Source organism: Bidens hawaiensis, unplaced genomic scaffold (genome assembly GCF_021521415.1).
Source record: "Bidens hawaiensis isolate Kalapana, Puna unplaced genomic scaffold, B.hawaiensis_p1.1 tig00082695_1, whole genome shotgun sequence".
In the NCBI taxonomy this organism is placed as follows: domain Eukaryota; kingdom Viridiplantae; phylum Streptophyta; class Magnoliopsida; order Asterales; family Asteraceae; genus Bidens; species Bidens hawaiensis.
The window spans coordinates 2,133-17,229 of NW_027503903.1; the positions used below are offsets into that span (position 1 = coordinate 2,133).

General features: G+C 38.6%; 2 protein-coding genes and 1 pseudogene across 2 annotated transcripts; 2 read left to right on the top strand and 1 right to left on the bottom strand.

The window, feature by feature from the left end:
• The first annotated feature begins 425 nt into the window (after window positions 1-425).
• LOC143607458 (putative 1-acyl-sn-glycerol-3-phosphate acyltransferase 5) lies at window positions 426-3,740 on the top strand. Its single transcript, XM_077082901.1, has 4 exons — window positions 426-560; window positions 1,874-2,612; window positions 2,686-2,816; window positions 3,108-3,740. Exons 2-4 carry the CDS (start codon window positions 2,035-2,037, stop codon window positions 3,551-3,553), a joined length of 1,155 nt encoding a protein of 384 aa, XP_076939016.1. The 5' UTR covers window positions 426-560; window positions 1,874-2,034; the 3' UTR covers window positions 3,554-3,740.
• A 6,046-nt stretch (window positions 3,741-9,786) lies between these two features.
• LOC143607457 (pathogenesis-related protein 5 pseudogene) lies at window positions 9,787-10,597 on the top strand (annotated as a pseudogene).
• Window positions 10,598-10,617: 20 nt separating this feature from the next.
• Window positions 10,618-14,863, bottom strand: LOC143607456 (uncharacterized). Its single transcript, XM_077082899.1, has 16 exons — window positions 14,595-14,863; window positions 13,907-14,245; window positions 13,681-13,821; window positions 13,481-13,613; window positions 13,296-13,409; window positions 13,144-13,217; window positions 12,994-13,068; window positions 12,796-12,888; window positions 12,638-12,698; window positions 12,211-12,543; window positions 12,006-12,132; window positions 11,760-11,929; window positions 11,529-11,681; window positions 11,353-11,448; window positions 10,946-11,265; window positions 10,618-10,859 (listed from the first exon to the last, which is right to left on the bottom strand). Exons 1-16 carry the CDS (start codon window positions 14,691-14,693, stop codon window positions 10,689-10,691), a joined length of 2,499 nt encoding a protein of 832 aa, XP_076939014.1. The 5' UTR covers window positions 14,694-14,863; the 3' UTR covers window positions 10,618-10,688.
• Window positions 14,864-15,097: the final 234 nt, after the last annotated feature.

The window sequence follows — 15,097 nt, forward strand, 5'->3', positions numbered from 1 at the left end:
ATTCCCCTTAATATGTAACCGTTTATGTTTGTGCATTAGTGTCCATTAGTGTATGTTGTCCATTAATATTCACATGTTCATTTGTCCATTAATGTCCATTATTGTCCGTTAACGTTCGTTTACAATATTAACGGACGCACACAGATGAACACAGATAAACTCACTTTCTAAATGGACGGACACGGACATGAATTTTTGTTCGGTAAAGTGTTCGTGAACTGTCCGTTTGTCCGTCAAAAGCTTAACGGACGGACACAGACAAACTCTCGTCCAATCCGGTTCAATTCGTGTACACCCCTATATATATCAATCGAATCCATAAAACAAAGGTACAAAAGTTCAAAACCAAAAACCCAAAGGATAACAAGTGTAAGTTTACCAGCTGTCTTATTATACGATTTGAGTCTTCACCAGAACTGTTGTATTGTCTGTGTCTCCCTCACACAAAACAGAGCAAGATTTGGCTTTGCCTCTCGATTCAACAAATTACGCTTCATCCGTCATTCCCATATAATAACATTTTCATCTATTATCATCATCTCTACCGTCTATTCATTTCGGTACGCATAATTATAATTCATCTCTCTTCCTATTATTATTATTATTGTTCTACCAATTCTTTACTTTACAATTTCAGATCTAATTTTCAATTCCGCATTCAATAATCGTTTATGTTATTATTATTGTTCCTAATTTGTAACATGTTATAGTTTAGGGTTAATTTATACTAAATTCTTGATGTTTTAAAAACTTTTTCATACAATTGCAGTTTGATTTTATAGATCTAATATTATTTAAGGATGTGTTTAATTCTGCTAGTTGTTGTAGTGAAATAAATGATGTGTTGAGTTGATTATAATATTATTTGTGATTGTTAGATGGAATTACATCTGTGAGATGAGTTCTTTAAAAGTCAACCCTATCCATCTTGGTTGTGTTAAGGATTAAATAAAACCGCTCTTAGCGTGAGAAGCGTACACGTAACTAAAGTAATTATTAATTTATTATGGCAATGACTGTAATTATTCTAGTTCTAAACTGTGGAGTAATAAGACTATGTGTTGTGGTTTGGTTACTTAACGCGTGTGTTGTGGTTACTTAACGCGTAACGTCACTGCCACGTAGGCAGTGGGCTTTAGCTAACCAACCCTTTAACTAACAAGGGCGTTGTGGTAACTAGATATTGAAAAAAAAAACAAAACAAAAAAAATGCTTGGCTGAAAAGGGGTGGACCCCACCTATTTGAGCTCTCTTGGGCGTTATGGGGATAGCGAGAGAAGGAAGGCAGGTTTGGCGCCTGCGTAATATCGCGTGGCTATGGAAATGGTGATGATGTGGAAGGTCTAATAATTACTATAAATAATTATTTGTACGTATGTACGTTTGGTAGGTTTCATTTGTACCGGATCCCACCCTTGGTCATATTTTATAATTTTCTTGAGAATTTAGTGTATGTGTATTTGTAAGTATAGATAGATTTGAGCATATTGGGACCATAAGTTACGATACCTAAATACTGCAATTGACAACCAAACAATTAGGCTTTTTTGGTGGTCTAATTTGTGGTGCTGCAAATGAATGTGCATTAGTACTATATAGCTGTGTAACGCTGCCACGTGTCTTACATTAATTGGCTTGTTACATGTTCTTGGACCTTAGTAATTAGCCTCAACTATTTTTGTGGTTGCAAATAATGGGCATATGCATCTATTGAGGACCCCATATGTATGGTACAAACAATTTAAGGATTGGTGCTTTCTTGGATATTAATTCTTTTGCTGATTTCTTTTTTCTTTTTCTTGTCTTTAAAGTTTTTATTTAATGAATAATCATTATGCGTGACCGAGACTTGTTATATCTTTTGTCATGGCAGAAATAAGCTCCAGTATTCAGTCGATGCATACGCCCCATGAGTTTAACGTCACCATGATGTTTGCTGAACATATAAACCATTTTATACGCTAAAGATCATTATACAATCAAAGCTGCAAGTGCAACGAGTGGGAGATTTTACACGCGGTTAACTCAGTAAAGATGGAAGATTGCCAGACCCTAAACTCAGACACAAACAATGGATTAAAACACTATCCTTTGACCCCGTTAAGACTCTTAAGGGGTCTGGCATGTTTAGTGGTTTACCTGTCAACTGCTTTCATGTTTATGGTTTATTTCAGTCCGGTTGCTGCAGTTTTTCTTCGGTTTTTTAGCATACATTACAGCAGAAAAGCTTCATATTTTCTTTTTGGTATGTGGTTAGCTTTATGGCCGTTTTTATTCGAGAAGATTAATAAAACCAAAGTGGTCTTTTCTGGAGAAACGGTTCCCGAAAAGGAACGTGTTTTGCTTATTGCTAATCACAGAACCGAAGTCGATTGGATGTATCTTTGGGATCTTGCACTCAGAAAAGGTTCTTTAGGATGCATCAAGTATGTCCTCAAAAGCAGCTTGATGAAACTACCAATATTCGGTTGGGGATTTCATATTTTCGAGTTTATTTCAGTGGAAAGAAAATGGGAAGTTGATGAAGTTATAATGAGAAAAAGGCTCTCGATTTTTACCAACCCGTCAGACCCGTTATGGCTTGCTGTTTTTCCCGAAGGAACTGATTTCACGTAATTTCTCAACTTTTATATTTTTATAAATTGTTTTAACTCATTTTATAACTTGTTTGGTTTTTATATGCAGAGAACAAAAGTGCATAAAAAGCCAACAATATGCTGCTGAAAATGGATTACCGATTTTAAAAAATGTGCTACTGCCCAAAACAAGAGGCTTTCATGCTTGTGTTGAAATATTAAGGGGTTCTCTTGATGCAGGTTAGTATCTGGCTTTCAGCATTAACTAGAAATAATATTTCGGGTGCATAGACGAAAATGCCATCATGTGCAAAGATGTAATAGAAAATTTTAACGCTATTTCATGTGCATAAAATAGAATGACGAAAATGCCATCATGTGCAAAGACTTAACAGAAAAAAATAACGCGTGTTAGTGGAAATGACGTAAACGTGACAAAATGTAAACATTAATTTTTTGTTATTTACTTAGTTTAACGACAAAAAAGTGTAATTTACTCTAATACATATAATTCATTTTTGCTTATTTCAGTGTACGATGTGACAATCGCGTACAAGAACCGATGCCCGACATTCATGGACAATGTTTTTGGTGTGGAGCCTTCAGAAGTGCATGTTCATGTAAGACGAATATCTCTAGAAGAAATCCCGGTTTCAGAAACCGAGTGCAACACTTGGTTGCTAAAAACATTCGAATTAAAAGATCAACTGCTTTCGGACTTCATAGCTCAAGGTTATTTTCCTAACGAAGGAACCGAAGGCGAGCTTTCAACAGTTAAATGTCTGGTAAATTGCATAATAGTAATAGCTATTACTTCTGTATTCGCATATCTTGCGTTTTTCTCATCGGTTTGGTTCAAAGTGTACATTGTATTGTCGTGTGCATATCTTGCGTGTGCTAAGGCTTTTAATTTCTGGCCGTCGCCGATTCATGAGTATGTGAAGGGGTTGTTCTTACCTGGTAAGAAATCTTGTTAGGGGAAGCAGGTAGAGTTTTGTTATCTGCTGCTAGGAAACTGTTTTAAGATGATTTTTGGTTTGCTAAAGAATAAGTTCTTGTATAAGTGGTAAATGTACATTTTTTTTTTCTTTTTTGTAATTGTAAACTGTGATGGATGGACATAAACTCATAAAGTTACAATTCAATAATTTCTTTCTGCTCTATATACATATCTTGGGATTTTTTTATAACTTATTATGTAATAATAGAGAAAACAAAGATGACATGGTGAATTATGTATTGTTCTTAATATGATTCAAAGAGTTCTAATTTAGGGGGTGTGAATGTGTCTGTTTGATCTATCTAAGGCTCTAATTATCAAAATACAATAATCACTAGTTGGAATTGTTTTCTAAGAGTGTCTATTGTCACCAAAGGAATATTTAGTGAGAGTCTTATATATCAATCAAATAAAAATAACGGGACCCGGGTTAGCTTTGTATGTCAACTAAAAGTTGATTTTCCCGTCTCTCTCATATACAATAATGCGTGTTTCGTGTCAACTAAAAGTTGATTTTCCCGTCTCTCTCATATACAATAATGCGTGTTTCATGTCGACTTCTTTGAAGTCTAGATTTTGATTTCCCACCCATCTCTACTATAAATAATAATGATTTTTTTAATTTGATAAATAAAATGATTACACAAGAAGTTCTATTCTTTAATTTTTTTATAAAATGTCTTTGTATGATATGATATGATATGTTACTTAGAATAAACAAGAATAAATTTTAAGAATACATTTATTTACACATGTTTTTATGTGACACCTTCATTTTCATATTTACATTTTTCACGCTTGTTTAGCTAGATCACAAACAAACATGAAATCAATCCAAAACACTTCTTGATTCATAACATTCCTTACAAATCTGCATACACGATAGCCTCACGAGGAAGTCCGAGCACGAGCTCATTTATTAAAACTATGTTAGTTTAAGCTCATCTTTATTCTAGCTTCTAGCAGGTAGGGCTGTTCACGAGTCGAGCCAGGGTGATTTCGAGCTCGGGCTCGAAGTTAAACAAAGCAACTCAGCTAAGGCTCTAGCTCGATTTTGAAGTTAAACGAGATTGAGATCGAGCCGAGCCTAGGTCGATTTTGACTCGGTTACAAAAATGAGCCAACTCAGCTCAATATCAATCAATCAATCATGCCCAGTGAAATTCCACCGACAACAAAGCTATAAGTAGGGTCTGGGGAGGGTAGGATGTAGGCACACCGTACCTCTATCCAAAGGAATAAAGAGGTGGCTTCCAGAGAGACCCTCGGCTCTAAGTACATGTGTATGAAGCAAAATAAAGGAAATCAAAGTTTAACAGTTATATAAAAACTACTACTAATTATAATAATATTAATAATAAGTTCACAGTTTAACAGCTATATAAAAGCTAATAATAATAATAATAATAATAATAATAAGGGAAATACCATTATGGTATGTGACCTAAATAAGTAAAGTCTAAGCCCTAAGGTATTCAATTCTCTCTAAAGATCCTTAACTTTAATTCTACTTCTCCACGAATTCCTATCCTCAACCATGTCCTCGGAGAGGTTTAGGTTTATCAAATCATGCCTAATCCTCTCATCCCAAGTCAATTTCGGTCGTCCTCTACCCCTCCTCCCCTCTATAGTAATGTTTTCTACGGATCTAACAGGATTCGTCGTCTGTCTTCTCTTTACATGTCCAAACCATCTCAGTCTCCACTCTCTTATCTTGTCTGCTATGTTCGCCACCCCTAATCTCTCGCGAAACACAACGTTTCTTATTCGGTCTAGCCTTGTGTGCCCACACATCCAACGTAGCATTCTCATTTCTGCTACCTCCATCTTTCGCACTTGTGCCTTCTTGATGGCCCAACAATCTGTTCCATATAGCATTGCAGGTCTAACTGCCACCCTATAGAATTTTCCCTTTAGTTTAGTCGGGAAACTCTTGTCGCACAATATACCTGTGGCTGCTTTCCATCTACACCATCCTACCTGAACTCGGTGGGTCACATCACTGTCTAATTCCCCATCGCTCTGTACAAATGATCCTAAATACTTGAACTTCGTTACCTGCGGAACCACCTGCCCTTCAATTGTGATCTGTGCGTCTTCATTGTCGTTTATCCCACCAAAATCACAGTGGAGGTACTCCGTTTTAGATCGGCTAATCTTTAAACCTTTTGTCTCTAAGGCTGTTCGCCACTCCTCAAGCCTCATGTTTAGATCTTGTTTTTTCTCAGCAAGTAACACAATATCGTCTGCGAACATCATGCACCACGGGAGAGTCCCCTGAATCGACTTTGACAACTCATCCAAGGCTACTGCAAAAAGAAACGGGCTCAACGCTGACCCCTGGTGAAGACCTACCTCTACAGGAAAGAAATCAGTATCCCCCACTGACACACAGACACTTGTTTCACTCATGGTATATATATCCATAATTATCTCTATGTATTTCCTTGGCACTCTTCTACCCTCCAAGCACTCCCAGAGCACCTGTCATGGCACACTGTCGTAGGCCTTTTCTAGGTCAATAAACACCATATGTAGATCACGCTTCTTCTCCCTATACTTTTCCATTAATCTTCTTATAAGGTGTATTGCCTCTGTGGTGGAACGCCCCGGCATGAAGCCAAATTGGTTGACCGTAACCTGAGTTTCTCATCTAAGTCTAACCTCAATCACTCTTTCCCATAGCTTCATAGTATGACTTAGTAGTTTGATTCCTCGGTAGTTACCACAACATTGGGCGTCTCCTTTGTTCTTATAGATAGGAACTACAACGCTGCTCCTCCACTGGTCTGGCATCTTACCTGATTTGAGAATACTATTGAACAGAGTAGTTAACCACATGACTCCTTCCTCCCCCAGACACTTCCACACCTCGATGGGTATGTTGTCTGGACCAACCGCCTTAGACCTTCCCATCCTCCTAAGTGCATCCTTCACCTCCTCTCGTGTGATCCGTCGGCAGTAGCAGTTATTCGATTGTTGTCGTTGAAAGTTTGTGTTGTCATGTTCTTCTTGGTAAGCTCTCCCATTGTTAAAAAGATTGTGGAAGTAGGTTTGCCATCTTAGCTTGATGTCCTGCTCCTTGACCAGTACATGCCCATCTGTATCATTTATGAACCTCACCGGTCCTAGATCTTGCCTTCTACGCTCCCTGGCTTTGGCAATCTTAAACATAGCATGTTCCCCCTCTTTTGTTTCTAGACTTTCATACATCCGTTTAAAGGCCGCCTTCTTTGCTTCCGCCACTGCCTTCTTCGCCTCTATCTTGGCCGTTTTGTAGTTGTCCCTCAATTCCACTCGCTCCTCCTCATTGGTGCACCTCATTAGCTCCCTAAAACATCCTTGTTTGTCCCTTATCTTGTCTTGCACTGCGTCATTCCACCACCAAGACTCTTTATGCCCACTTGTCTTTCCTGTTGTGACCCCGAGAGTCTCCTTTGCTACTTGGATGATCTTTGTCTCCATAGCTTCCCATATATGAGTTGAGTCCCCATTTAGTCGAGCCCGCGTATGCAGTATGATTTTATCCTTAAACAGTAGGAGATTTTCGTCCTTCAATTTTCCCCATCGAATTCTCGGTGTACCTTTCTTCTCTCGAACAGTCAGCTTATTTCTGAAGGCTATATCAGTCACTAGTAGTCGATGTTGAGTCACAACTGCCTCCCCAGGAATGACTTTGTAGTCCTTCCACCAACGTCGGTCTCCTTGCCTCATCAAAAGGTAGTCAATTTGCGTGTCGCGTCCGCCACTGCTAAAAGTGATTAAATGAGAATCTTGTTTCCTAAAATAAGAATTTATAATACTTAGGTCATGTGCCCTTGCAAACTCTAGAAGATCTGTTCCGGTCTCATTCCTATCACCAAAACCGAAACCCCCATGTACGGTTTGAAAACCATCGTTAGGCCTACATGAGGCGCGTAAGCCCCTTACCACTGCGTCTAGGCAATCCCAAAATTCTCTCTTTTCCTGATCCCCTAGGCCTACATGAGGCGCGTAGGCGGAGACTACTGCCACTACTTCATCTCCTAGTACTAATTTCAACACCATAATCCTGTCATTATGTCTTATCACCTCCACCACACTAGTGTGTATTTCCTTAGCCACTAGAAACCCCACTCCATTCCTAGCTCCATCAGACCCCGAGTACCACAACTTATACCCATTACACTCAGCCCCTCTATGTCCTTTCTACTTAGTCTCCTGGAGGCATGCTATCTGAACCCTACGCCTTTTAAGCACATCTACCAATTCTAGCAACTTACCATTTAATGTTCCTACATTCCAAGAAGCCAAACGCAATATACGTTCCCTATCTTTACTCTTTCCTACACCCCTCGTTTCAGGACATGGTCTCAAGTAATAGTCATGGTTCCTACGCTCTGTGGTTGCAACTAATCACACAAATGCAAGCAATAGGGCACTCGATAATAATAATAATAATAATAATAATAATAATAATAATAATAATAATAATAATAATTAATAGGTAGTAGTAATAATAATAATAATAATAATAGTACTAATAATAGTGGGTTGTAATAATAGTAATAATAATAATACTGAAAATAATAATAATAATAACAACACAACGGAAGGTAAGGGAAGAAAGCAATAATCTGGGGTAATCTGTGGGGTTGCCGCAAGCCGGATTTTCCAGCCGGAGAAGATGCCGGATCTGTAAACCCGCGTAACTAAGCAAGCAGTCCACTAGACCAACTGGAAGCCGCCGGAGATGCAACTGTCACTCACCGGAAAACTCTCACTACCACCGGATCTGGGTTCGGGGTTTGTTAAAACAGAGGTTGAAGAACACGATGAGGTTTTGGTGTATTCCGTAATGTCAGTGGCCGGTGTGGGTGGAATATTCTGTGAAAATTTTGTCGGGCTACCCAAAATTGGCCGGAGATAGAAACGTGAGGTGTTGGCCAGAGAATGGCCGGAGGAGGAGTGGCGGCCTGTACGGGGGTGTTGGCCTGAGAGAGGCCGGAGGGTGGTGGTGGTTGTGACCGTTTGGTGGTGGTACGGGGGTGTTGGCCTGAGAGAGGTTTTGACCGTTTGGTGTTTGTGTACGGAGATGCAACTGTCACTCACCTGAGAGAATTTTGGTGGTTGTGTACGGGGGTGTTGGCCTGAGAGAGGCCGGAGGGTGGTGGTGGTTGTGACCGTTTGGCCGGAGGGGGGAGGAGGAGCGGAGATGCAACTCAGCTCAGGATGTTTCAAATCAAGTTTTATTCGAGCTTTTTAAACAATCCTACTAGCAGGTGCCTTGAGCTGTTTAAACCCTTAAGTTTCTAATTGATTGATTATATTAATAGAAATAGGGTTGAAAAATGTTTTCATGAAAGTTGGGTTGAAACAAAAGCAGGTCAACAAGAAAGAAATTAATTTTCGAATATGATTTAAATATCCCTGTTGAGGATACTTGGTTCGAGTAAACAAAACAACCTCCTCTCTCTCTCTCTACACAACATTTGCGTGCTTCTTCTTCTTCTTCTTCTCCGATGGAGATTATCAGGCGTGCCTGTTTTTCTCTTCTTCTGTTCGCTATCTTCTTCTTCTTCTTCTTCTTCTTCTTCATCTCAGGTGTCACATGTTTCAATTTCTGTTGTTCATTAGAATGTAATGTAATAATGCAACTGTCTTGTCTGTTTGTTTGTTCCATCATAACTATTAACTTAACATTACCTGATTGATATAAATCGCCTTCAACTCCGTATTTCTGCTACATTGCACATTCTAATCGTTTATCATATCTATATATACTGCAATTATCGCTTCAATTTATGATATCAACTGATTCTCTTCCTCGTAATTTGGTCTTTTAACGTCATTGCAGTTATTTAATTCATAGATTCGTTAATTATGTGTGTGGTTAACGATTCTACTGTCATTTACTGTATTTCCGGTAATGATTTTAACATATTGCCATGAGATATCTTTATGTATGTAGTGTTTGCATCAAATAAGAACAACTTTTAATGTGAGAAGCGTACAAATAACATAGTAATTATTCATTCTAACATTATACAGTTTTTAAACTAGAGTACTTCATTTTTTGTACTTTAATTACTCTATTCTTTATTTATTTATTCATTTAGTAGGTTTATTTATTTTATTTCTGCCGGATCCCACCGCTATATATATATGTGTGTGATGTAATTAAATCGTGATCTGCAGGAGGTAAGGTTTCAGCTACGGTGTTTACGTTACAAAACAGCTGTAGCTATACAGTTTGGCCGGGAACGCTCAGTGGAAACTCCGGTCCTGTATTAGGTGAGGGCGGATTCTCATTATCCCCTGGTGCCTCTGTTCAGTTTATTGCCATGCCAGGCTGGTCTGGTCGGTTCTGGGCCCGAACCGGATGCACGTTTGACGAATATGGAAACGGTAAGTGCATGACCGGGGATTGTGGCAGTACTCTTAAGTGCAACGGCGGTGGCGACCCACCAGTTTCGCTAGCGGAGTTCACAATCGCTGGCGGCAATAGCAACAGTAACAGTGATAAGGACTTTTATGATGTTAGCCTTGTGGACGGGTACAATGTCGGCATTGGCATAAAGCCGACGGGTGGGAATGGCGACTGCCAGTACGCAGGGTGTATTGCAGACCTAAACATTAACTGTCTGGCGGAGCTGAGGGTGGTTGATGGTGGTGGCGCGGTGGTGGCTTGTAAAAGTGCATGTGATGCTTTTAACGCGCCGGAGTTCTGCTGCACCGGGGATCATTCAATGCCAGCCACGTGTGCACCGACACAGTTCTCGGTTATGTTCAAAGCAGCGTGCCCGAGTGCCTACAGCTATGCGTATGATGATGCATCGAGTACGTTCACTTGTTCCGGGTCGGATTACTTGATTACATTCTGTCCAGCTGGGATTTGAAAAACTTAATTACCAAATTTTGATTACAAAATCACTGAGATTAATGATGAATTGATGGGTTAGAAGTCAGATAACAAGCAAGTTTAAAATTTTAAACTCCACTAAATTTCTTTCTTTTTTGGGTTATTTTCTTCAACAAATTGCATGGCTTATCCTTTACAACAAACAAGATTACACCATGAAAACTTATACTCAAGGAAAAAAAGCTGTTCTATAATTTACAGTTAAGAAGCTTCAAAACCATGACTCCATGTCACCTGAACCTGTGCATAGACCGGTATCGCTAAAAAGTGTTTGATCCGAGCAATCTAGTGATGCACCGCAGGCAATATTATACGCTTGGCATGCTGAATGACATACTCTTAATCTGTTATTACCATCTTTCTCACACTTTTGTATCGATATCTGTTTCATTGCACACGAGTTATATAATTATATGCAGATTTACAAGCATAAAAATAATGAAACCAGTATGGAAATATAAATCTTACCCAACATGCGAGTCGTCTGGCTGCTTTATCACAGTTTCGGCCTATAAACATATTAAGAATCTTTCTAGCACCGTTCGGGTACAACCGGTGATAATTAGGCATCACCACAACATCCTCCACCTGCCTCAAGATGCTTGATTCACTTGGTGCACAATGTTGCCCGTTACCGTCATCAATTAACACATCTTTGCAAATTGAAAGGTTATTAAGAACCAATGAACTGTTTCGACAAGTATACCCCGCGTAGTCAGAGCACCTAAATTCACACACCCCGTTATCACACACTCCACCATGAAGGCTGCATTGTTCATCACAAACCGCTGCAAAAACCGTCCAAAAGTAGTTGCTAAATTAGGTATTTTGAAAAAAAAAGAGATTGCAAGGCTAAAGTCTAAACACTAACTCACCAGCTGAGCAGTCAATCCCAGTGAACCCGTTTTTACATTCACAAACACCGTTCCTTAGGCACTTTCCATGTCCATTACAGTTGCTAGGGCACGACCCTGAAAATATTAAACCCGTCAAGAAACTTTAATGATATTATACTGAATATATAACGTACAAAACCGCAAAAAGATCTTACGTTTGCTACAATCATGGCCATCAAACCCAAGAAAGCAAACACACTTTCCATCAATACAATCCCCGTTCAAATTGCATGAGTTGGCGCACTGATTGGATATGAGAACCGGGTTCACGCCACAAAGTTCATGATACGGTGGGCAAATCAGCTCGCCTGTTTTGCAAACCATTTACACAAGCTTAAGAACAGAATGAAAACTGTAGAACTTCAATAACATTTTCCACAAATTACCGTTAAACCCGGGAAATTGAACGGGCCCACCAACTTCCGGGCAAGCTTTCCAAATGCCATCAACAGCAACCTGTAGAGTCATGTTGACGCACCTATGTTGGTAACACCCGTTTCCTTGGGCCATAGAACCTCTAACAAACCCGTTACGTACTAATGACGAGGCCATACACCTATAGAAATTATAATTAAAAGTTACCACCGTTAAGTTTTATTTTATCAAACTTCATATTAAATTTCAGTTTCTACCTTGAGTTACTCCCACGCACTTCACCTAACATTCTGTCGGGCATTCGTGCACTGTTGGTGTCGACACATGAACCATCAGAATAAGCTACAAAATAGGTGCAATAATCAGCCAATGTCGACTGTCCGCCTGCGTTGACCAAGAATCAGAAAGTCAACTTTTAGGATTAAACCATATCATTCATTTAATAACATGACACGATTATACCTTTGTTAGCCTGAGGGAAATAACGGGCCCACTGAGGAAGGTCTCCACTATAATTTACAATTGGACAATAACCCTCGGCCTCCCGATTATATGTACACCCTGAAAACTGTGTGGTATTGCAATGATACGCACCTTTCCATAAATTGCAACGGTTGGTCACAAATTCAGTACCTTGATTTAGACCCCAATCAAGACGGTCTGCCATGCTGTAATTAGCTTCATACCAACCACTATCTTCTAATAAAGCTAGTGTCATTTTTGAAATTACAGATCGTGTATCAACCGAACCCGTCATTATTTCATTCATTAACAGTCTCTTCTCCCAGTGAGATCCTGATGCATATTATACAATTATGGAATTATCTCATGAACCTAAATTTCTTTTTGTTAAAATTTTCCTTTTAATGAAATGGATAGTTTAATGAACCTGATGTCCCACGCCCTCCACCGTCTTCTAATTCTAGACCCGTGAAATTCTCGGAAAATGCCTAACATGAAGTTTTCGAATATTATGTATTTTTATGTTTAAAATACTCGTACTTAAAGAATGTTGTTTAAATAAAATCAAGGTAATATAATACGTACCCCGTAATGATGGCGTGAATGCATGATAACGCGTGGAAGAACTACACGAGTCACCACCCTCCCAAGTTTTTCATCCATGGTTTCTTTAGTGACCTATATAAACAAAAAAACATTAATAATGGTTAAAACTTAACGCATCATAGTGCGATAAAGTTTCTTAATTTTTTACATTGTTGCATCAATAACATGATGACCAACCTGACTACGTCGTCGTTTTCTCTCATCTCTAAAATGCGTGAAGGCGTGAGGGTCAAATCCAAGAACATGAATAACCTATAAAACATTTTAAAATGCTCAAATATTTTCAATATCCGTGTCAAATATTAAATAAATAGCAAAGATACTCACTTCATGTATAAGGGTAGCCGAAAGTAGCGTTTCTGCTTCCGCTGTCAAGTGACGTGGCGCAACATTCACGTGTCCTTTAAACAAACAAGTAACAGATTACCAATACGTTCATCCATCTTTGAAACACTTAAGGAAATAAAATAACTAAATACCAGCAATTGCACGACCCCATTGATCACGTTCACATGCTACGGCCCACGCCAGCGTATTACCCGTTGTGGGCCTCGTAGTCACCAAAAGAACCAAATCCGCATTTGCAACGCCCTCTGGAAAAACACAAAGAAACAAAAGTCAATGATCAGACTGAAAAAAGTCAATAAATAGAGTAACAAGTTACCTTCAACGTATTCACGTGGAAGCTGAACACCACCATCTTGTCCACAAGCAGAGTAACCACTTAACCTTAGGTTTCCTCTCACGCGTTCAACCGCCAGAGCTCGTTTAAACCATTCAGCCGTCTGCCCTAAAGCCTGTTCACCACAATATATTAAAAAAATATCAAAATACAAAATTTATCATCAAAAGTTTAATAAAAACCTTGTGAAGCCGATGCCTTTTGTCATCCCCAGTTATATCATCCAACGTGCAGTTATACCAACAGTCACCAAATATTGGAGGATCGTTGTGCGGATTACATGTGGGCCCACCCGAATCAAAACCTCCCAGAGGCTCACCTAGCTGTCAAAATGAAAAAAAAAAAATCTTAATCAAGATTCTAATTTAACACGCTACAATCAGATTATTATTATTATGCTAAGCTCACCTTAACTATATCTCCAACATTCCTACAATCTCTATCGGTTGAATGACCGACAGCGTCATAATTCAAATAAATTCTTATGGGCAACTTCGCATTATTCAAAAAACTTGATTTTGAAGTTTGTAACAACTCTCTTCCCCTTCGGTGAAGACCACCCGAGCTATGATAAACCTGTGGCGTAACCGAAAACACTTTGTTTCCCGGCCTTTTCCGCCTTTGTTCAATTATTTGATCATGAATGCACGAATGCGACTGAATAATTTCACCACCGTTTTCCGGTCTTCGTGGCCTATCCCCAAATTTCGCGTGACTGGTATCGAACAATACCAACACTAAAAGCACCTGTAAAGCAAGAGTATCATAAATCATAATTACGCCATTTACTAATTACTGAAAATTAGTCATGTTTTCATCAAGATATGAAATTGACACCTATAATTTATGATGTGACATTTAGTTATAATATTTATAAATCTTTACTAAATTAAGCTTTGAACCCTAATCTTGTTCTACACATATTCCTATTGTTTGATGTTGATATTATGTCAAATTAAGTGAAACATTATAACCCCAGAAACCCAAATTAACACATATACATGATTGAATAATTGAATTCAAGAAACTGAAAAAAGTTTCAATTTTTATGATTAATATATGAAATTATTAACTAAATAAAAAGATGTAAATTGACCTGAATAATCAGTAGCTCAGTCCACAGTTTCCTTCTAAAGAAACCAATGCATCTGGAATTAATAATAACAAAATCAAAAGAACAAATCTTGAACTCCATGAAACGAATTGAACAAACGCCGGAAAACTCATCGGATAATCAAATCTCCGGCGACCAGATCGGCGAAACCGCCATTAAAATTAGTGGGCATTAATTAAGAAATTGAAGAATTGGGTTTGTGGGTGTGAGCTGTTGTTATTAATATTTGATCAGTTGTAATTGAATTGAATTGAGATAATAATAATATTATTATTAAAAAATAAAGGGTGAATGCCGTTGTTGTACAGAGTGGACTTGTTCTTCGTCTTGAAAGACAGAATAATTACAAAATTGATTGAATAATTGGGTGGTTTATTTATTTCTTCAGAGAATTAATGTTTGTTTTGAGTGTGATGATTCGTAGACTGGGTGAATGGTGATTTGGGGAACTAGGGAAGAGAAGCCTAACATGAACAAGAATAATA

Bases quoted from the DNA above. Each gene is read 5' to 3' on its own strand.
- LOC143607458 (XM_077082901.1), top strand. From the start codon at position 2,035: ATGGAAGATTGCCAGACCCTAAACTCAGACACAAACAATGGATTAAAA. The intron at 2,613-2,685 runs GTAATTTCTCAA...TTTTATATGCAG, and splicing joins CCCGAAGGAACTGATTTCAC to AGAACAAAAGTGCATAAAAA. The intron at 2,817-3,107 runs GTTAGTATCTGG...TGCTTATTTCAG, and splicing joins AAGGGGTTCTCTTGATGCAG to TGTACGATGTGACAATCGCG.
- LOC143607456 (XM_077082899.1), bottom strand. From the start codon at position 14,693: ATGGAGTTCAAGATTTGTTCTTTTGATTTTGTTATTATTAATTCCAGA. The intron at 14,246-14,594 runs GTCAATTTACAT...CTTGCTTTACAG, and splicing joins CTGAGCTACTGATTATTCAG to GTGCTTTTAGTGTTGGTATT. The intron at 13,614-13,680 runs GTTTTTATTAAA...TGTGGTGAACAG, and splicing joins AAAGGCATCGGCTTCACAAG to GCTTTAGGGCAGACGGCTGA.